The sequence below is a fragment of the Panthera tigris genome, chromosome A2 (assembly GCF_018350195.1).
Source record: "Panthera tigris isolate Pti1 chromosome A2, P.tigris_Pti1_mat1.1, whole genome shotgun sequence".
In the NCBI taxonomy this organism is placed as follows: Eukaryota; Metazoa; Chordata; class Mammalia; order Carnivora; family Felidae; genus Panthera; species Panthera tigris.
This window is the reverse complement of record NC_056661.1, coordinates 61,247,155-61,267,569: the sequence shown is the minus strand read 5'-3', so window position 1 is coordinate 61,267,569 and position 20,415 is coordinate 61,247,155. Positions and strand designations below refer to the sequence as shown.

The 20,415-nt window shown below is 53.8% G+C and overlaps 1 protein-coding gene, 1 long non-coding RNA gene and 1 other non-coding gene across 5 annotated transcripts in view; 1 reads left to right on the top strand and 2 right to left on the bottom strand.

The window, feature by feature from the left end:
* The window catches only part of CCM2 (CCM2 scaffold protein), a 41,540-nt gene extending 28,695 nt beyond the window's left edge, over positions 1-12,845 (bottom strand). For both annotated transcript variants that reach the window (XM_042962986.1, XM_042962997.1), the window contains exon 1: positions 12,747-12,845. In XM_042962986.1, the coding sequence (XP_042818920.1) occupies positions 12,747-12,776 (30 nt within the window). In that variant the 5' untranslated portion in view covers positions 12,777-12,845. The remainder of the gene's footprint in view (positions 1-12,746) is intronic.
* Positions 12,846-14,259: 1,414 nt separating this feature from the next.
* On the bottom strand, positions 14,260-15,601 carry LOC122232771. 2 transcript variants are annotated; one of them, XR_006210170.1, is made up of 4 exons: positions 15,420-15,601; positions 15,149-15,208; positions 14,602-14,766; positions 14,260-14,508 (listed from the first exon to the last, which is right to left on the bottom strand). It is a non-coding gene; the product is annotated as an uncharacterized LOC122232771 (long non-coding RNA). The 2 variants fall into 2 exon arrangements; XR_006210169.1 differs by having other exon boundaries at positions 14,260-14,766.
* A 4,293-nt stretch (positions 15,602-19,894) lies between these two features.
* LOC122236820 lies at positions 19,895-20,026 on the top strand. Its single transcript, XR_006215067.1, has one exon. It is a non-coding gene; the product is annotated as a small nucleolar RNA SNORA9 (small nucleolar RNA).
* Positions 20,027-20,415: the final 389 nt, after the last annotated feature.

Here is a 20,415-nt window from a genome sequence, read left to right as displayed (position 1 = left end):
CCAGGTCTGCTCTCAGCCCAGAGCACCCATGGGCGGGGCCCTCTCTATTACAGGCCAGCGGGCTGAGCAGAGCCAGCGACACAGGCCCCCCACCGCCCACAAGTGCCCGTGCTGACGTGAGCACTGGTGCTGGGGTGCTTGGCAGACACGGCTCAGGGCATCGATGCCGCCACGCGGTAAGGCCGTCACCCCTAGAGGGGCCAAGACACACGACGGAGCCCAAGTCGGGCAGAAGCCACGGTGCATGGAGCCCCCAAACAGCAGGGCTGTTGCCCCCACGCCACCCGGCTAAGTAACTGGGCCTGAACGTGCCGCCACCACTGCTGGCCCCTTGTGCACCCTCTGAGGAGGAGACAAGGAGCAGCCCGTCGCCATCTGACCTCTCCATCGGCTGCACGACACCCCCACGTGCCAAGTGACGGTGGGCCTCATTCTGGGGGGAGTCCTGGTTGATTGATGGCCTCCAGAGAGCACCACCTGCAAGGGTACCAGGCGTTTCCGCACTTCTGCCTAAAGGGCAGGTCGTGACAAAGGCGAAGGCAATGGCCTGGCTTCCCCAGGTCACCCCGAGCCACCTGGACAGGACCACGGACAGCCCCACACAGGCGGGCCCCATGGCCACCAACAGCAGAGGGGACACCCAACATCGCACAGCCTCTCGGGAGACACAGGAGGCTTCGTCCACGTGTGGGTTTTCCACAGCTTCCTCCCAGTGTGGCTGGAGGCGAGCAGCTCCCCGCCGCCCACCAGGGACCAGTCCCCCCGTTTCCGCCCCCCTCGTTCCCTCCCTATACGTGGCCCTCATGATCTCTTGTCTCTGCCCCTGATGATGCCAAGTTCAGGGTCACTTGGAGGCGAGGGTGTCACTGTCCCCTGCCTGGTCCCCCTCTTTCTCTGGCCCGGCATCAACCTTGGCTCACCCTCCCTTCTCGTTCTGCCTCAGGCAGCGAGTCCCCAAAGGACCAGAGCACCTTCCAGAAGCTGCTGCACATCAGCGCCACCGCCCAGCTGGAGCACCCTGAGTACACGGGCCCCCTCCTGCCGGCCTCAGACTGGGCGCCCAGGCTCTTGGCCTGTGATGGGAAGGCCACACTCCTGCAGAAGGAACTGCGAGACACCCTGCGGGGGCTGCTGGGGAGCCCCAGCAGGGGCAGCTTCGCGGTGGCCACGCAGTACATCTGGGTTCTGGGTGAGGCCCTCCCCGCAATCCCCTGTTGGTGGGCACGGGGCTCGTTCTGTCCAGGACAAGGGACCAATAAGGGGTGCCACTCATTACGTGGCCAAACCCCAACAACGGATGAAGCAAAACAGGGGGTCAGACAACCATGTCCCACAGCTGAAGGCAGGCACTGGGGACACGAGGCGGGCCAGGCGTCCAGGACCTCCCTGCAAAAGTCAAATCATGCCCCTTCCAAAATGCTGTGGCACTGAGGAGATAAACACGAGTTTCTTATAATGTGTAGGATCCAGACACTCAGGAGGAGCTCTGGAAATGAGGGTTCCCAAGCAGGATGCTCCAGGAGATCCGTGGCTGTCGCATGGTGTCTTCTCTGCATGCCCCAGGTGATAAAACACCGCTGACAGGGTGTGCTGCAACCGGGTTTTCTCCCTCTGGTAATTACAGCAAAACTTCAGCTATAGGAGCAAATTTACGAGAACACTTCACACAGACGCAGAAGGGTCACCCCAGAAATAGGGTCCGCGGATGTCTCTTTGTAACAGGCATGAAAACACAACAGAATCTTCAAGGGATGCCCGCAACCAGTTACCCTGATGCCTCCACCTTCTTCCAGGACAAGTAACTCCTCACAGGTGAGCTCCACCTCCTGCTTGTCTCTACACAGGCCAGATGTAGCTACAGAAATCTGTGCTGGTCACCAAGGAGCAGCCCAGCAGGGGCAAGCAGGATGGGCCCTACTTGTCCAGCAACAAGAGGACCACGTGACAAAGTGAAGATAGCAAGGAGATGGAAGAAGGGCCCTTCAGAGAATCCACCCATTTTGCAAAGTGCACATCCTGACCCACCGCCCTGTGCTCCTTCTAACAGCACTCACTCTATTTCATGGCACTAAAAGCTCCCCCAGCAGATGGTGAAGGAGTTCTGGGAAGGCAGTGACAGTTCCCCAGAAAGCCCTGCACTCAGTGGGCACTAAACCAGTGTTTGCAATGAATGAAACCAAGGAAATACAACCGTGCACAAACACAGAAAAGAACGCACATGTAAGAAAGCCACCTGAAAAGTTCTAATGGTTGTTTCTAGAAGATGGGATTTTTTTCCATTTATTTCTTAAATATATTTTGCTACTTTTTCTCAGCTGTGCATTTTTCAGTAAGAAAAAATTTAAGTTCATTTTGGAAAATAAATCCCCAAATTATTAGCAAATACCATTTCCACCTATTGGCTTGACAAGCATTCAACAGTCTGATAACCAGAATCAAAACCTGTACTGCTGTAGGGAACAACTTACAGGTACCTACTAAAATTACAAATGTACGTAAGCCTTCCTGACAATTGCATTTTGGGGAACTAATCCATGGAGACAGTACACACGTGTGAAAGGTTAGTAGACAGCCAATCTCTGCATTTTCTGTTGGAGCAAAATGACAACGTAAAATTCTATAAATAGGCTACTGTTGAATTATGAATCCTATTAATCCAAGGGAAAATGCCACCGAGCCCCAAAAAGGAGTAACAAATGCATAATGAAAGCTCTCCAAAAATACGCTGTCAAGAAAAATAATCCACAAGAGGTTACTAGTCCCCTCATAGAAGTAACAACACCCCCACAGCAGTGAACACATCCACTGACCAGATCTTGGTTTCTAGAAACCACCTCCACTGAGAACAACCAGGCCCCTGGACAAATGTCTGGTTCTGGGCTGGGGCAGGAAAGCTGCAGATTAGCCCAGAACATCTTGTAGCAAATGTAAGCGAGAGCTCATAGAATACTGGGGACTGGTCAAAAGCCACCAGCCATGCAACAATGTGAACACACTTAACATGACCAGACTGGCGGGGCACGTGGATGGCAAGGGCGGTTAAGTGTCTGCCTTCAGCTCAGATCATGATCTCACGGTTCTTGGGTTTGAGCCCTGTGTCAGGCTCTGAGCTGTCAGTACAGAGTCTGTTTGGGATTCTCTGTCTCATCTCTCTCTGCCCCCCCTGCTCATGCTCTCTCTTTCTCTCTCAAAAATAAATAAAGATTTAAAAAAATGGTTAAGGGGCACCTGGGTGGCTCAGTCAGTTGAGTGTCCGACTTCAGCTCGGGTCATGATCTAATGAACGGTGGGTTCGAGTCCCGTGTCAGGCTCTGTGCTGACAGCTCGGAGCCTGGAGCCTGCTTCAGATTCTGTGTCTCCCTCTCTCTCTGTCCCTCTCCTGCTCTCACATTGTGTCTCTCTCAAAATTAAATAAAGATTTTAAAAAAATTTAACAATAAGTAAATAAATAAAGTTAAAATGGTAAAAGGTAGGTGATGGGTTTTTTACCACAATTAAAACTAAAATGACACCAGGGGCACACGGGCGGCTCAGTCAGTTTAGTGTCTGGACCCTTGATTTCAGTTCAGGTCATGATCTCATGGTGTGTGGGCTCGAGCCCTGCATCAGACTCTGCACTGACAATGCGGAGTTCCTTTGGATTCTCTCTCTCTCTCTCTCCCTCTCTCTCTCTGTCCCTCATACTCTCTCTCGCTCTCAAATCCACAAACTTTGATAAATAAATAGAGACCAGAGCCAGCCTAAAGTGGCTCCCTTTGGCTGAGTTTGGGACAATTTGAACTTAAAAGTAAATAATGATAATAAAAGATTATAGCCTTGTGAGTAAAATAAGAACAGACTTTAAAATGCAGAAACCTGGGAAGTGATGGGTCAGTGTCACCAGAGAGCAAATCAGCGTCAGTTAGCAAGTGTGGATGAGGTCTGAGAACCAGGCAGCAATACTGGACTGATGCTAATTTTCCTGATCACAACAGTCTGACTGACGTTGGAGGGTCCTTGCACCTGGGAAACACACATTGAGGGCAACAGGGTCATGGGGCATCACGTCGGCAATCAATTCTTAAACGATTTAGAAATGTTAACAGCCGGGGAGTTTGGGGGGGAAGGTATACAGGGACTCTGTGTGCTAGTTATGCAATTTCACGCACAATTAAAATTATTTCAATATAAAAAAGCAAAAATCAATTGTTTTGTTTTTAATTTTTTTAACATTTATTTATTTTTGAGCGACAAAGAGAGACAGAGCATGAATGGGGAGGGGCAGAGAGAGAAGGAGACACAGAATCCAAAGCAGGCTCCAGGCTCCGAGCTGTCAGCGCAGAGCCCGACGCGGGGCTCGATCCCACAAATCACGACACCATGACCCGAGCCAAAATCAAGAGTTGGATGCTCAACCGACTGAGCCACCCAGGCACCCTGAAAAAATCAATTGTTTAAAGCAAAAATGATAATGCTGGCTTTACAACACGTACAGGAATAAATCAGGAGCTAGACTGCTGACAGTCTCCCGCAGCAGGACAAGAAAGAACATGGCAGGGCGCCTGGGGGCTTGGTCGGTCAAGCATCTGCCGCTTGATCTCAGCTCAGGTCTCAACCTCAGGGTCATAAGTTCAAGTCCTGTGTTGGGCTTCACGCCAGGCAAGAAGCCCACTTAAAAAAGGGGGGGGGGGAGCATGGCAGTGATTTGTGGCTGTCTGTGCACCCTACAGCCCCCACAGCAGGCCAAACTAGAGTGGTTAGCAATACAACAGAACCCTAAAAATACTCGATCCCAAAAAAGACTAGAAGGGAGGATCAAAGCACAGAAGAGAAACAGGAAATGAACAGTGAAATGGCTATCAATAATTACATTACCTGTGAAGGCAAAATTAAAAGGCACAAGTTGTTAGACTAGATTAGAAAGGCGTAACAACCACACAAGCAGTACGTGGATTGTAACAGATGCAGTTTAGATACAAAGCTATAGACACGCTGGGAGACACAGTATGCCCACGTGCAGTCGAAGGAAGCTGGTGTGGTTCAACGGCACAGAACATGAAAAGTTTATGACAGTGCTTTCCAACTGCACATTGTGACTAGCCATTAGGAGACCACCATTTGTTGAGTTTTGGTATAGTATCGATAACAAGCCGGGGGCTCAGTCGGTTATGTGTCTGACTCTTGATTTCAGCTCAGGTCATGATCTCACAGTTCATGAGTTTGAGCCCCACCTGGGGCTCTGTGCTGACAGCTCAGAGCCTGCTTGGAATTCTCTCTCTCCCTCTCTCTGCCCCTCTCCCACTTGCTGTCTCTCAAAAAGAAGTAAACATTTATTTTAAAAAAAGAAAGAAAGAAAGAAAGAAAGAAAGAAAGAAAGAAAGAAAGAAAGAAAGAAAGAAAGAAAGAAAAAGAAAGAAAGAAAGAAAGAAAGAAAGAAAGAAAGAAAGAAAGAAAGAAAGAAAGAAAGAAAGAAAGAAAGAAAGACAAACCACCACTGGGGCACCTGGCTGGCTCACTCAGTAGAGCATGTGACTCTTGATCTTAGGAGCTGGAGTTCAAGCCCAACCCTGGGTGTGGAGCCCTTTAAAAAACTAATAAAGCAATGATTTTTTTAAAAAGAATCAAAAAAATTAAAACAAAAAAAAGAATCCACCATTATCTGAAAAGGTATTAAAATATTTCTTCCTTTTCCAGCTACATATCCGTATGAGGCCAGATTTTCTTCATACTTTTCAACCAAAACCACATATAGCAACAGACTGAATGCAGAAGCAGATATGAGAATCTAGCACCCTTCTATTTACCTAGACAATAAAGAGATTTTCAGAAACGCAAAAAAAAAAAAAAAAAAAAAAAGCTGGTGTGCCTATATTAACATCAGGCAAAGTAGATTTCGAAACAAGAAATAATACCAGAAATAAAGATGATTGTTTCACAATGAAAAAGAGTCATTTCAATGACACAATGATCCTGAATGTGTACGTCCTTTAGAAAAAAGATTGAAGCCAAAATGAACGGAACTACAGAAAACAAACCCAGGATGATTGCCCGAGATCTGAGCGCCCAGTCTCGCAGTAGCTGCCACAATTAGGTGACAAAGATACTGGGGAGCCGTGGGGCGGTGTCTCAAAGTTAAAACGTGGTTACCATATACTTGGCAATGCCAGCATTTGGTATTTGCCCAAAAGAAACGACAAGATACATCCACGCACTGACTTGCTCGCAAACGTTCTGAGCTCCTCCTAAGAGCCCGAAGCTGGAACGGACCCGAAGGGCCGGCGGCAGACGAACGCATCAACATGCTGTGCTCTCTGCGCACAACAGAGCGCCACTCGACACGACGGATGAGTCTCAGAGCCGTGATGCTGAGTAACGGGGTCCAAGCACACAAGAACGTGTACTGCGTGAACCCACGTGTGAGGTTTGAGAACAGAAAGTAACCCCGCAGAACTCTTCCAGAGTGGACACGATTGGCACGACACCCGCCCCAGGGATGGCACGAGGGACCTTTCTGAGTGAGGGAAACGGCCTACATCTTGGCAGGGGTTTGGGCTGTATGTATGCACAACTGTCAAAATTTAGTTGACAACGCACACTTCGCTCTATATCGGTTGCACAGAGAACTGCAAAAAAAAACTGTAAACAGCACTGAACTCTAGCTAATGATGTGCACGTTGCCATACTCAGATCGAAGCAAATGATGTCTCAAGTGCATCAGGAAGACAAAGTGAGTTGATGGGGGTCCAGACAGAAGCAGAGGAGTAGGTACGGGACAAGACAAGCACAGCAAACATTCACGGTAGAATCTAGGGGGTGGGCGGACAGGTATTTACTGTAAAATCTTTCAACTTCAGTGTATTCAAAAACATTCATAATAAAATACTGGGGGGCGGACTGTACACTCTCCCTCCACGGAGGGGGCTGAAGATTCAGTGCTGGGGGAAAGGAGCCTCGTAACGGGGCCGGAAATGGGTCCGACATCAGGGCACACAAGGGCAGGTCGGCTCCGGCCACTGCTCCCCCGCCAAACATGAACTGGTTAAAGCCATGTATGGTGACGTGTCTACTGGCACTTAGACCTGAGACGTTTCATGACATGTGACACACAGGATGACAGACCTGACACATAGGCATGAAATCAGTGAACTGTGTCCCCACCAGGTCTACAGCAAGGGATTCTGAACCACGCCTGAGCGCAGGGAGGTTGTAACAATACCCAGGAGGCATAGTGGATTTAGGGAAAGACACCGCATGCAACTCTAACCATAGGACGGACCGTAAAGACTCAAAGACAGAAGTCTCCTTCTCAGAGTCACATGGGACAGAAGGTCGAGCAGTCCACCACGCACGAGTGCGTGGCGCCACACCCGCCCACACCAGCCGCTCTTTGAGAAGTCCACTGTTCTTCCTGCCTCCCGAGTTACAGGACACCCGGCACCCTAAGCCTCAGACAAAAGCCCCAGTTCCGACTGCCTGCTGCACCTGGCGAAGGGGATGGTTTCCACTGCTCAGATCCAATGCCCACAATCAGGTGCCCCAGTTCTTGGCAGCCTGGCCAGAAACTGCTACTTTTACAGTGCCAAGAGGAAACAGTGTAACATTTCTGGCACTGGCTGAGGCGGGAGGGGGGGATTTCCTTTTTATTTGTCCACTGACAAATCCAAAGCGGAGCTCCCTGCGGAACCATTAAAACCAAGCTGCCGTTCCTGGGCTGAGAGATGGGGAAGGGCAGAGACATGTACCTGTGCAGACCACGGGGCAGGACGGACACCCTCAGCCCGCCCCCTGCTGCAGACCCCCAGGCACCGAGCCTGTCATGGGCTACACATCCCGAGTGTGCGACGCATCATCCTGCCACTGAGTGGCTCATCCGTGTCTGAGGGGTCAGTGGGGACAATCAGAACCCCTGGGCTACATTGAGACCACTCCCCCCAACAGAGTTCGAGCACAGACTCTGGCCACATCACCCTGATGTCTCAAATGGCCTTGACAAAGCACCAGACCAGGTGGCTCAGACAACACAGTTATTCTTTCCCAATCCTGCTCGTCCCAGATCCAGGCACAGCCAGGCTGGTCCCTCCCGAGGCCTCTCCAGGGGTGCAGATGGCCGTGTCATCTCCGTATCCTCACGTGGTTGTCCCTCCGTGCATGTCTGTGTCCCAGCTGTCTTTCTATAGGGACACCAGTCACATTGGAGTAGAACCCACATTCGTGACCTTGTTTTACCTCCATCACCTCCTCAAAGACCCGTCTGCACCTACACACCAGCTCTGGGGTGCTGGGGGTCCAGGCTTCCCCATGAGGACTGGGGGGCCCTGGTCCAGCCCATCACAGCTGGGAACATGCTGGATGAGGAGAAGACCGATGATGTTTGCACTCAGGGCACAGGAACTCTAGTACAAGATTGTCTCCATGCCTGCACCTGACGTCTTCATAACAACAGGGGTCTTGCGCACTCTCATCAAAGCTTTCTCCAACTTCACTCTCATCTGCCCTCTGAGCTGCATCTCCAGCTCAGTGGCCACAGAGCTCATGTGTCCCCCAGCGTCCAGTCCAGCACACGGTCAGTGCCAACAAACAGTTCTTAAAGGCGTACGAAAACCTCCGGGGCCTTCTGCTGCAGCTGGGGCCCAAATCCCCCCGCCCCACTGGGCCCAGGCTGTCCCTGCACCTCCCCCGCTGCTGAGCGTCATGAACTGGTGCCCACGTGAGACAGGCTGCTGCCCACCGTGTCTCTCCCGACGCAGTGGCGCTGGCCCCCTCCTTCTCCAATGACGTGTGAGAGGTGATGGCCCCAACAAGTGCAGTGTCCTTAGCCCTTCTCCTCACTGCACGTGGCAGGTCAAAGGCACTGGGATGAACAAACTGGAAGATGCCGTGTGTTAAACCTACAGTCTGACTCCCACCACAGAGCCGGGCTGCCGACAGAAATGAAGAAAGGTGAGACCAGCGGTCACCGCGGTGACCAAGCGCACTGGGACAAAAGGCACTCGTCCCTGACCTCACGGGCAGAGGGCTGACGGCATTCTCACCTCAGAGCCGCGCCCATCACAGTACCGTTGCTGAAAGAGATGTTTTCCTCCACACGACATTCCTCCCGAATGATGCTCAGAGCAGTAACAGCCAAGCCCTGCAAGGTTCTGGCGCCTTCGGACTCTAAAGCACGGTGGCCAGTGGATCACGGAATCTGACTGAAGGTGGCAGGGATTCCACGTTCCTCATGTTGGAAATTAATAAATACAGGATACTATCTCAGGGCACCTGGGTAGCTCGGTGGGTTGAGGGCTGGACTCTTGACCCTCAGCTCAGGTCCTGATCTCATGGTCGGTCGTGAGTTCAAGCCCCGCGACAGGCTCCGCGCTGGGCGCGGAGCCTGTGTAACGCTCTCCGATTCAGAGAGGAATGAGCCTCACAGTTGCTGGTCTCCCTGGACTCACCTACTGGCCACCTGACCTACAGTCTCTGCCAGGCACGTCGTGCACTGCTCTTCCTGCCTCCATGCTCGGGGCGCCACATGGTCACCCAAGAATCACCGTGAAAACCACCCGAGAGGAAAGATGAAACAAGGGATTCACCCCAAGTGCCTTTGGCTAATTCACCTCAGCAGTTCCGGCTGCGACAAGGCGTGACTGGCAGTTTTTTAATGGGAGGGAGGGGAGAACAGAATAAAAAAATCAGAGTGTATTGCTTATATTAAGCACCATTTCTTTAAAGTTTCATTTCAGGTATACAAATATTTGCACACACACACACGCCCGTGGAGAAGGCTCTCTGACAGCTGGAGAGACGAACATATAAAGGCATTGGTCCAGGGGCACGTGGGCAGCTCAGTCAGTTAAGTGTCCGACTCTTGATTTCAGCTCAGGTCACCATCTCACAGTTCATGAGTTCGAGCCCTGCGTCGGGCTCTGTGCTGACAGCTCAGAGCCTGGAGCCTGTTTCAGATTCTCTGTCTCTCTCTCTCTCTCTCTCTCTCTCTCAAAAAAGTAAACATAAAAAAAATTTTTTTTAATAAAAAAAAAAAGGACAGGGCTGTACCTGGGGCCACTCTGTATGAAACCCACTCTGTTCTATTTATTCTCTGGCAGCTCACAGATTCCCATCCCGAGGAAATAAATAGGCCACGTTAGAACAAGCCTGAATAACTGCTTGACTGGGGTCTGAAGACCTGAAAAAGCCTATCAATCCATGTTTTTAAAGGTTAAATCTGGGGGTGCCTGGCTGGCTTGGCCAGTAGAGCATGCACCTCATGATCTCAGGGTCATGAGTTCAAGCCCCACGATGGACCTAAGGGTTACCTTAAAAACCTTTAAATAAAAATTAAAAATAAAGGTCAAATCTGCATTTTTTGAGGGAGCTAACTTGAAGATAGAATTTATGTTAAATTTTTTAAACATTTACTTTTAAGAAAGAGACAGAACACGAGCAGAGGAGGGCAGAGAGAAAAGGAGACACAGAATCCAAAGCAGGCTCCAGGCTTTGAGCTGTCAGCACAGAGCCCGATGCAGGGCTCGAACTCACAAACCGTGTGATCGTGATCTGAGCCGAAGTTGGATGCTTAGCTGACAGAGCCACCCAGGCGCCCCTGAAGAGAGAATTTACATGCCCAAATTGTACTTTCATAAAATGATGAGGTCATTACTTCTGCTATTTTAGCTACTGAGTTCTGTGTATCAGGTTTTAATTTAATGTTTATTTACTTTTAAGAAAAAAAGAGAGACAGAGTGCGAGTGGGGGAGGGACAGAGAGGGAGACACAGAATTCAAAGCAGGCTCCAGGCTCCGAGCTGTCAGCACAGAGCCCTATGCAGGGCTTGAACTCACAAACCGTGAGATCAGGACCTGAGCTGAAGTCAGACTCTTAACCGGCTGAGCCACCCAGGTGCCCCCCTTTGTGTATCAGTTTTAAAATAGATTAATCTGGTTAATTTACCCCAACTAGAACAACATAAGCACCAAATTTCGTGAGTTGGAAGTGACCTCACACTGAATGGAGGAGCAGAGCAGTTATGCCTGGCAGACAGCAACAGAGAAAGTGTGCTAAGTGGTGGCCTGGATGGGAACTCGTGTCCCAGAGCCGGCTGGGACCGGCACCACGCCCCCCGCCCCCGTGGGAAAAAGAGGTAGGGCAGTGGTAGGATACAGAGAAACACTGAAGCCTGACTTGGACAACTATGTAACAAGAGATTATGTTCTCTAACAGAGACAATGAAATTCATCTTTAACCTTCTCTCTAGCCTGAATCTCAACACCACCCCAACTCCAAAACTCTTGAGTTTTGCTGGCTTGTCACTTCTACTTCAAAAGCTCAGGAATGCCTCACTGATTTCCCGTCTCTCTCAACACTGCTGAATATTGTTTCTACCAAACCTGCTAGAAGGAAGGCTCTAGAAAGAATTCAGCCTACCCTATGCTTCCCCATCATAGACAGGTTAGCATCCATTCAAAGGGAGTGACTCTCCTTAGCCAGCACCATCTGGCCTGGGTGTGAAATATACCTGGAGGCCAAGACTGGTGCTGTGCTGGGACACAGCTCCTCTGGCAGCCATGCACTGGGGACAGGCCCTGTCCTGGGCGTCCCGGCCCACCTGCTGCCTGCCTGCAGCACAGCAGAATGGAGTGCACTGACTCTTCTGGAGCTTTCCCCCCAGGTGGGCAGCCTCCCTCTGCAGTCTGGCGCTTGCAGGCTGAATCACTTTCTTGGGCTGTTTTCCAGACTTAACCATCTCTGTAGGGAACTGCAAAACTAGAAGCGAGAGCGCTCACAACACAACAACCCGGAAAGAAAGTGAGGACAAGCTGGGCACGACGCCCTGAAGACCCCCGCTACTGGACCTCAAATACAGCCTTTTTAAAACGGGCGCCTTGTAAAGCACGGTGCTGCGGAGGGGTCATGGAAGGTCATGGCCGGGGCCAGCTCCCGCTGCGAAACTCGGAGGACCCACCAAGGTCTGTGTTAAGCTCGCGCACGAAGTGCACACTACCGAAACTCTGCAGAAGACAAATCCTTTAGCACTAAGACCCATTTTCCAGCTTACCCCGCTGAGCGTACCAACGACTCCAGCCTATAATTAAAGCCACACTTTTAAAACTGCAGGAACTAAGTACGGCGCCTCCTGAACTATGTCCGAGACACAACTGCCAAATGTAGCGTCACTGAAATCGTTCGGCTACACTCGGGCAGAGCAAACCTCGGCCGGCGAGCGGCTGCCCTGCAGGGTGCAGCCTCTGCTCCCACCCGGGTCCGCTGAGCAGCCCTTGTTGGGGCTGGCCGAACCCCCATTGTCCCCAGGGCTGCGGCCCCGGAAAACTTTGGGACCGGCTCCGCGGCAGCCCCCGGTCGCTGACCCGCGGGGATGGCCATGTGCAGAGCCCGGTTTGGGGGCGAGGGGGGGGTGCACTGGCCGGAAGGGGAGGAAAGGCGTGGCCCCTTCCTCCCCCGCCGCGCGGGCCGGGCCCAGGACCACCTAACCGCATTGTCCGGGGGCGCGCCGCCCACCCCCGGCCGCGCGCACCGACCCCCGCGGCCCTGTCCCGGGCCCGGCCGCGCGCGCTCCAGCTCCCGCCTGCCCGCCCGCCGACCGCGCTCCCCCCGACCTCTCCACGCCCGACCTCCAACCAGACCTCCCGAACCCCGCGCCGGCCGGCCGAAGCGCGACCCCGGGGGACCTTCCCGGTCCACCCCCGGCGCCGGCCCTTCCGCCCGGCCCCGGGGTCCAGCTCGCCCCACGCCCGGCCCCCGGGGGGCGCGCGCCCGCGCACGCTCACCTTTTTGCCCTTCTTGCCCTCCTCGTCCATGTCGCCGCGAGCGGCCCCCGCGGCCCGGCCCGCCCCGGGAGCCCCGCGCCGCCCGTGGCCGCTACATGCTCGCCCGGCCCCGCGGCCGCCGCCGCCGCCGCTCCTGCGCCTCCCGCCCGCGCGGCCGCAGTTTCCGGCCGCGGCCGCCAGGGGACGTCCGCGCCCCGCACCCCGCACCCCGCACTTCCGGGCCGAGGCGCGGCCCCGCCCCGCGCCCCGCCCCGCCCCCACCCCTCGGGGCGGCCGGGGACGCTCCCGGTGCGCCCCGCCCCTTCGCGGCCGCGGGAGCGCGCCTGCCGCGCCCCTCTCCCGCCCCATTGCCCTTCGGCGGGGTGAGAGCGCGCCTGCCCCGCCCCCAGCCCGACCCCCAGCCCGGGCCCCGCCCCTCAGGGCCGCAGGAGTGGTTCCAACTTTTCAATTCTGCCGCCATCTTTAGGGCAGCCAATTTCCCGGCCTGCTTCGCGCTCGGGAAAGCCGCGCTCCGGCCCAATGGAAACAGGGGGCGGGGCCGGGGAAAGGGGAGGAGCTAGCCATAAGAGCAGGGCGTGGCTGGGGGAGGGGTCGGGCCTGCGAGAAGGGGCGGGCTACCAGGAGGAGGGCGGGCCGGTAGCAAGGTAAAGGCCAGGTATGGAGAAGAGGCTGGCCTGGTGGGAGGAGCGGGGCTGTCGGGAAGGTGCGTAGCCGGTAGAAAAGTCGGGACGAGAAGGCAAAGGGGGTGGAGCTAGCAGGACGGGGAGGGCGTGGCCTGTGAGATGAAGGCGGGACAGGCGGGGATAGGAGAGGCTAGCTGGAAGGGGCGTGGCCTGCAGGAAGGTGAGAGTGGGGCATGTAGGGAAGGGACGAGGCAAGAAAGTGGAGAGGGGGGAATGGGAAGGAGGCGGGGCTGGCACGAAGAGAAGGGTGGGGCCTATGAGATGGCGGCGAGGCCGGAGGGGTGGTGTGGGGCTAGCGGGAAGGGTGGGCGTGGCTGGCAGGAAGGCGGGGGCGGGCCATGTGAGTTGAGTGCGAGCCGCCGGGTGGGGCGGGACTAGCGGGGAGGGAGGGAGGGCGTGGCTGGCAGGAAGAGGCGAGGCCGGCCGGAAGGTGAGGACAGGAAGGGAAGGGGGCAGGGCTGGTAGGATACCCAGGACTGGGTCTGCCGGGTGGGTGGGCGGGGCCAACAGGAATAGGAAGGCGTGGCTGGCGGGAAGGGAGATTGGGGGCTGGGGGCGGGGCCACCGGAAGGCTTGGGCGGGGCCAGCGGGGCGAAGCAGCTTCCTTTATCTTTCTCAATCTGCGCCTAAATTTCGTCTGCCTCATCCGTGCCCTTTTCCGCGACTTCCTCTGCTGCAGTGCCTGTGTTGCTCAGACAAGCCCTCAGGAAGGTGGGGATGCAGTAACTAGCAACGCCTGGGTCCTATCAGAACAGTCACCGTAACAGTCAATGACCTTAAGGGTCACCAGGGTAACTGCCGCCTTTTACAGACGAGTCTGGAGAGTCTGGTGGTTTGCCCGCCACGCTGCAAGTGGGAGCCAGCAACAGGAGGACACTATTTTGCCACTAAGCCAAGCTGCTAGCAAGAGCCTTGCAGCACAGGGGTTCCTGGGTGGCTCTGTCGGTAAAGCGCCCAGCTTAGGCTCAGGTCATGATCTCACAGCTCGTGGGTGGCTCGTGGGTTACAGCTCCGGATCTGGCTGTGTGCTGCCAGCGTAGAGCCTCTTTGGATCCTCTCTGTCCCTCCGAGCTCACGCCCTATCTCAAAAAAAAAAAAAAAAATGTTTAAAAACTGTTTCCAGAACCTTGCAGCACAGCTAGAATGTAAACTGATACCAAACAAACCATTACTTGTCTCCACTGATGTTTTACAATGTTGCTTGCTGCGCCGGTTGTGTGTTATCTCTAGTTCCGCGTTCACTCTCATTCCATGCCCTGCAGGATGGAGCTGGGCCCTCTGAGCGCTCTTCCCCTGCCAGGTGGGCCATTGCAGAGGTGTGCCGGGGAAGAAACCCCCTGGGAGGCAGTGCGGGAGGAAGGGGCTTTGCTGCCGGCTCCAGTGAGTTCCCTTGACAGCTGCAGAAGGAGAGGCCTCCCCGGAGCCCACCTCCCCGCACCAAGGACGGCTTCTAGCTCCAGGTTCCGCGAGCACCCGACTCCGCGGTGCAGGCTGCCAGAACGCTGCTCCAGCTCCTGCCCTATAGCCGCAAAGGCGCGCCCCTGAACAGCTTTCCTGGCACTCCGGAGGGACTGCCAGACGTCCTGCCAGCGCTTCTCCGCCATTTGGTGAGCTGTAGCTAGGCTCTCTCCAAGCAAGTTGGACCTCAGCCCTGGGGGTAAGGAGATCTCTTCCCCCGGGGGCTTTACCCCAGCCCTCAGAATAGCGGCTCCTTCTTACCTCTACTATTCTCCCATTCTTCAGAGCTCTCTTTACGTTTACTGGCCTATCCCTTGGACCCTATTTGAGACAGATACCAAATAAATAGCTGGTCCCTAGCACTCCCAAAGGTATTCCAGGCCCTTTGGCATATAGAGCAGAGGTGGGGGAAATGATCTTTCAGTCTTCCATCTGCATCGTTTGGCACCCACCCCCGCAAACATGAGCAGTGCAGCCCAGGGCTCCCACCCCAGCACAGAGGTCTGGTCTTCTGGGTCTCCCACTAACGTACCTTTTTCTATACTCTCAGTGCCCATACTCTTTTTCTATACTCTCAGCAGCCCATAACACTACTACAGCTTGCGGTAGCCCATGTTTTAGGAAAAACCACTCTCCTCCTGTGTCTCCTTTACTCTTAACGGCTACCGCTCCTGCAGCAATTCTGACACCAGCTGTGTGACACCAGATCCTGACACCCAGCAATTCTGTGACATCAGCTGGGTATCCCACAGTAACTCACTCTGGCACCATCCACCTGGAGACGGCATCAGATCCACAAGTAGAGGGCTTCATCCTGCAAGACCCTCCACACTTCAGATGCCAACCGCGAGTCCAAACTGGTATCTGTGCTTCTGACCAATTGGCTATGAATATGAATTGGGGTTCCCATGACCCTCCCTCAGGTGCAATTAACTTGTTAGAGTGGCTCACAGAACTCAGAAAAAGAGTTCACGGACTGTTTACCAACTTATTATAAAAGGATATGACAAAAGCTACAGGTAAGCCTCCAGATGAAAGAGATGTCTGGACCAAGGTATAGGAACGGACACGGGGATTCCATGTCTCTCCAGGTCACCAATCCACCAGCACCACCATGTGCTCACCAACCCAGGAGCTCTTTGAACCCAGGGAAATAATGAGGACCCACCAAATGAGAACAAGAAAAGGCTATATTTGTTCAGAGCCTGCAATAGTGAGGGAGTCACTCCATCACCTGGCCTGGTAGAGGCCCAGAGGCAGCAAGAGAGGGGGAGAGCTTCATGGTGGAAAAGGGGGACTCAGGGGTGCCCTGATGGGGGCTGTGGGCCTGAGGGAGCCAGAGATGAACTCTAGAGAAGTGGGGCATCTCCTGTGTTCGATTTTCTCTGGTTGGTCCTGAGTTGGACCCGGGAACAAAAATTAGGTAAGATGTCAGTTATTGACCGAGTCCTGGCCATCTGGCTTATTTGGACTGTCACAGGGTATTGTATGGCTTTCTGGGTTGTCACCAGAGCCAGCAGTCTGAATTGCCCCAAGTCTGACTTCGAGCAGCCGGCTTCCTGGGCAGGCTTCTGCAGAGGAGGCATTGGTTTTGGGCGGGCTGCTGCAGGCCGTGGGCCTATTTTCATAAATGGTCTGGCCACTGGCCACTTGTATATTCAGTTTATTATAATAGGCACTGATGAGCCAGTACAGTGTTAACAGAAAACATTTCTCCCAAGGTCACAACTCAGCTGTGAAGTGTCCTGACAGCCTCTTCCTTCTTACCGGTAACTTCCATAGCCTGCTCTGTGGCCCTACCTCATGAACAAAAATACCTAAGACCCAGTTACTAAGTGGTCCACACTTCGTGACAGCAACCATCTGAAGATGGCCCTCACTTCCCCTCTCCCCTCCTCAGAATTATTCAGTGCAACCCCAAACCTTACAAAATTCCCTGTCCAGTCTCCTCATGAGACACAACGCAGAAATCTCTAGGGTTCTCTCTTTGCAACAGGTTAATAAACCAGACCTGGTCTATTAGGTTTATCCCTAGTGGACTTGACTGTTGGGCATTTTCACCCAGCTCAAGTATCTTCTCCTCCACTCAATCTTTGGATGCAGTTTTTCCCTCCTCCAGCCCCAGAATACTTTGTGTGTCCTGATGCTAGAGTTAATTAGCTAGAGTTAATGTTAGGGCACTTCCTCTACTAGACTGTAAGGCCCTTTAGAGACTGTGCGGGATTCCTCTTTGTGTCCGAGTTCTAATGAGACAAATGATGTGCACCTGGCCAGACAAAGATGGACACAGTCTCCCCTGGCTAAGCTCTCGAGTGTTCAAGAAAGCCCTGAACAAGTGAAGATTTATCTTCAACTGGCCCTCTCAAAGACAGTTTTCAATGGACTCATGTCTTGGCTAGATTCCAGCTAATTGGTGTAGGTTTTGTTTGTTTGAAGTTTATTTATTTTGACAAAGAGAAAGAGAGAGCGTGTGCACACACACACATGCACACACACGCACACACGGCACTTGAGCAGGGGAGAAGCAGAGAGAGAGAGGGAGAGCGATAATCCCAAGCAGGCTCTGCACTGTCAGTGTAGAGCCCGACTGGGGGCTCAAACTCATGAACTGTGAGATTGTGACCTGAGTCAAAACCAAGAGTCGGATGCTCAACAGAGAGAGCCACCCAGGTGCCCCCCCCCCTTTTTTTTAAGTGAATCTTTTCACTGTTCCGAAGGCTGACTTCAGTGTTTTCTTTGTCCCTCTCCCCCATCCAGGATCTCCCTCATGAGACTAAAGAGCACATAACTAACGAGAGGTCTCCAAGTTGTCCTTGGACACATGCACCTCATACCATGCTGTGCCCATGACAAATCCAGTGGGTTGATTTACTCAGCAAAGAAAAGAATTTCAACTCACTTCGAGTGAATTCTCTTTGTAGTTTCAAGTTTCCAGGCCTGTAAATGATAAAGGACCAAACCAGCTCTAGATTGTGACAGTCCCTGTGAGTACAGCCACCCTGTGTGGCCTCCTGTGGAAGAGACCCCACCAGCTCCCCCTTGACATTTCCTTGGCTGTAACTCCTTATGTATTCTTCCAGAGCCAAATTGGTAATATTCTTTTCCAGGCATATATCCCAGTTGGCTTGGAAGAATAGTGGAGTTATTCTTTGGAGATGTGGATTTGAAGAAAGTTCTTTTCGATAGTCTGTTAAGTCATTAAAATGCTGCTGAGAGGTCTGTCTCCCTTTGTCCCTGTCTCATGCACCCTCCCTGTACAACTCAAGTGAGCTTTGGTTCTATGATATTTAATGTTTTGGCACCCTTTTTGTTTTAGGTGTATTTATTTATTTGGGGGGGGGAGATAGAAAGAACCCCAAGTAGGCTTAGAGCCATCGGTGCAGAGCCCAATATGGGTCTCAAACTCACTAACTGGGAGGTCATGACCTGAACCGAAGTCAGATGCTTAACTGACTGAGCCACCCAGAAGCCACTGGCACTTTCTTATTCTTTGGAAAACAGTTTCCATAGAGCATCGTCTCCTCTCTAGTGGATTTTGTTATGATTTTAGAAAGCAGCTCTTCTCTTTCCGTCCTGGGGAGAGCCCACCTTTTTTGGTCACACATATACACCCACATCCTCACACCGTTTCTCTATCTCGTGGCAGACTCACGGAAGGCAAACAGCACCAAACTCTTGAGCTAGAAAAACCTAGCCTTCCAGGAGATCATGAGCAAGCCTCCTAACCTCTTTCGGCAAATGTTATTTTCCATGTGAGCAATCTGGAAGTAAAACTCCTGCCCCGTCTCATGAGATTTAATAAAATACATAATGGGATTCGTATACGCTGAAGTGCTTGAATGGATTTAGCAGGTGCCATAAGTAAAATGAGTTTCGAGCCCTGCTCAGCTCTTCTTTACTTACAGAACTCCGTTCTCGCCTTGCGAGCCTGATCCCTGATCCCAGACCCCCGAACATGCAGTCCGTGCCCCCGGTCCCCTCGGAGAAGGCCCTACAATTTCCGACCAGCCGCACCCTTTCCGGCTTCAGTAACCTCCCCGGCGCGGCCCTCCCAACCCAGTCAAGCGCTCCACAAAAGCAGAAGAGAAGGAAATACTTTTATTTCAGCGAAAGAATAGACCGGGACGGGCTGCCCACCACGGGCAAACCGCTCACGGGAGGCGACGACAAAGAAAGCGCTCTCGCGCTCAGCCCAGCGGGACCGGCCCTGCCCGCCGGCCGTGCGCCCTCCCCGCGTCGGGAGCCGGGATCCCTGAGCCGTCAGGGACACCACTCGAGCGGAGACGGCCGTGAGGCGGAAAGGGGGGCGCGCACCCCGATGGGAGCGGACAGGAGGCAGGCCCCCCACTCCATGGCCCCGCGGCCCCGGACAGCCGTTACCCGACTTCCGCCCGCGTCCTCCCGGTGGCCGACTTCCGGCGCGCTGCGTGACGTCATTGCGGCCGGCTTCCGGCGCGCTGACTTGTGCTCGGCGCTGTCGTGTGTCGCTGGCGACAGGAGGCTGTCGGGCGGCCTGGGCATCCGAGGCCATCGCGGGTACCCGGCGGCGCTCGCTCCCTGCTAAGGCCAGGGGAGGATCGGCCGTGGGGGCAGCGCCGCGGGGATGGAGTCGCGGCCGGGGGCGGCGTCCCGGCGGCGGCTGACCGCGTGTCCTCCTCGCGGCGCTGCCTCGGGGAAGTGACGCCGCTCACGCCGCTGCTCCCCGGCCGACGGCGCCCGCCACCCCGCTTTCACCGGAAGCCCTTGCGGAATCCGCCGAGTGTGCCCGGGGGTCTCGGCCTGCCGTTCCGGAGACTGATCGCAGCTGGGGAGTACTTGCCGGGAAGACTGGCAGGAGGGCAGCTCTGGGTAATGACCGGTCGTACGGCTGTTTCTCTGTTCTTGGGAGTTGAGGGAGTTCCGCTCAGGAGCTCCAGGGTCGTGGGGGACAGCGTTGAAGGTAGCCCCTCCTGTCTGGTCTGCAGGCCGGGCCGGTGCCCCAGGCCTAGGGGCTTTCGGGCAGGTGGGCGGCAAGCCTCCAGCGTGCCTGGGTCTGGGGTGGCCCCGTGCATTCCTGCAGTGCTTGCAAGAACATTGGGAAACGGTTTGAGGCCTTGCCCTGCTCCATCCAGAGCAAGGTTATAGAAATTTCGAACAGATGACCGCGTTTTTTCCATTTCTGATGTGCTGCACGTTGTAAACATCTGCAGTTGCCACGTGAGTTTAGAGGAAGTAAAGTTTCAAATCCGGGTTTTTATTCACTGCTCACTTGGCAGATGCTCAGGAGACACACCTTTGGCAAGTGGCTACTGTTGGAGACCATGCAGCTCACAGAACGTTCACATCTACAGAAGTTATTGTGGATTTGGGGGTGTTTGCTGTGTTCACGCTCGCTGCAGATTTTATTTTATTGTCCTTAAAAGCCTTGCAAAAGTTGGAAATGAAGTTTAGGGGGAGTGGTAAAGGGGGAGCCTCGGGGAATCATGAGTGGAAAACAGTGCCAGACGAGCCCGGTGGGATGGATGGATGGATGGATGGATGGATGGATG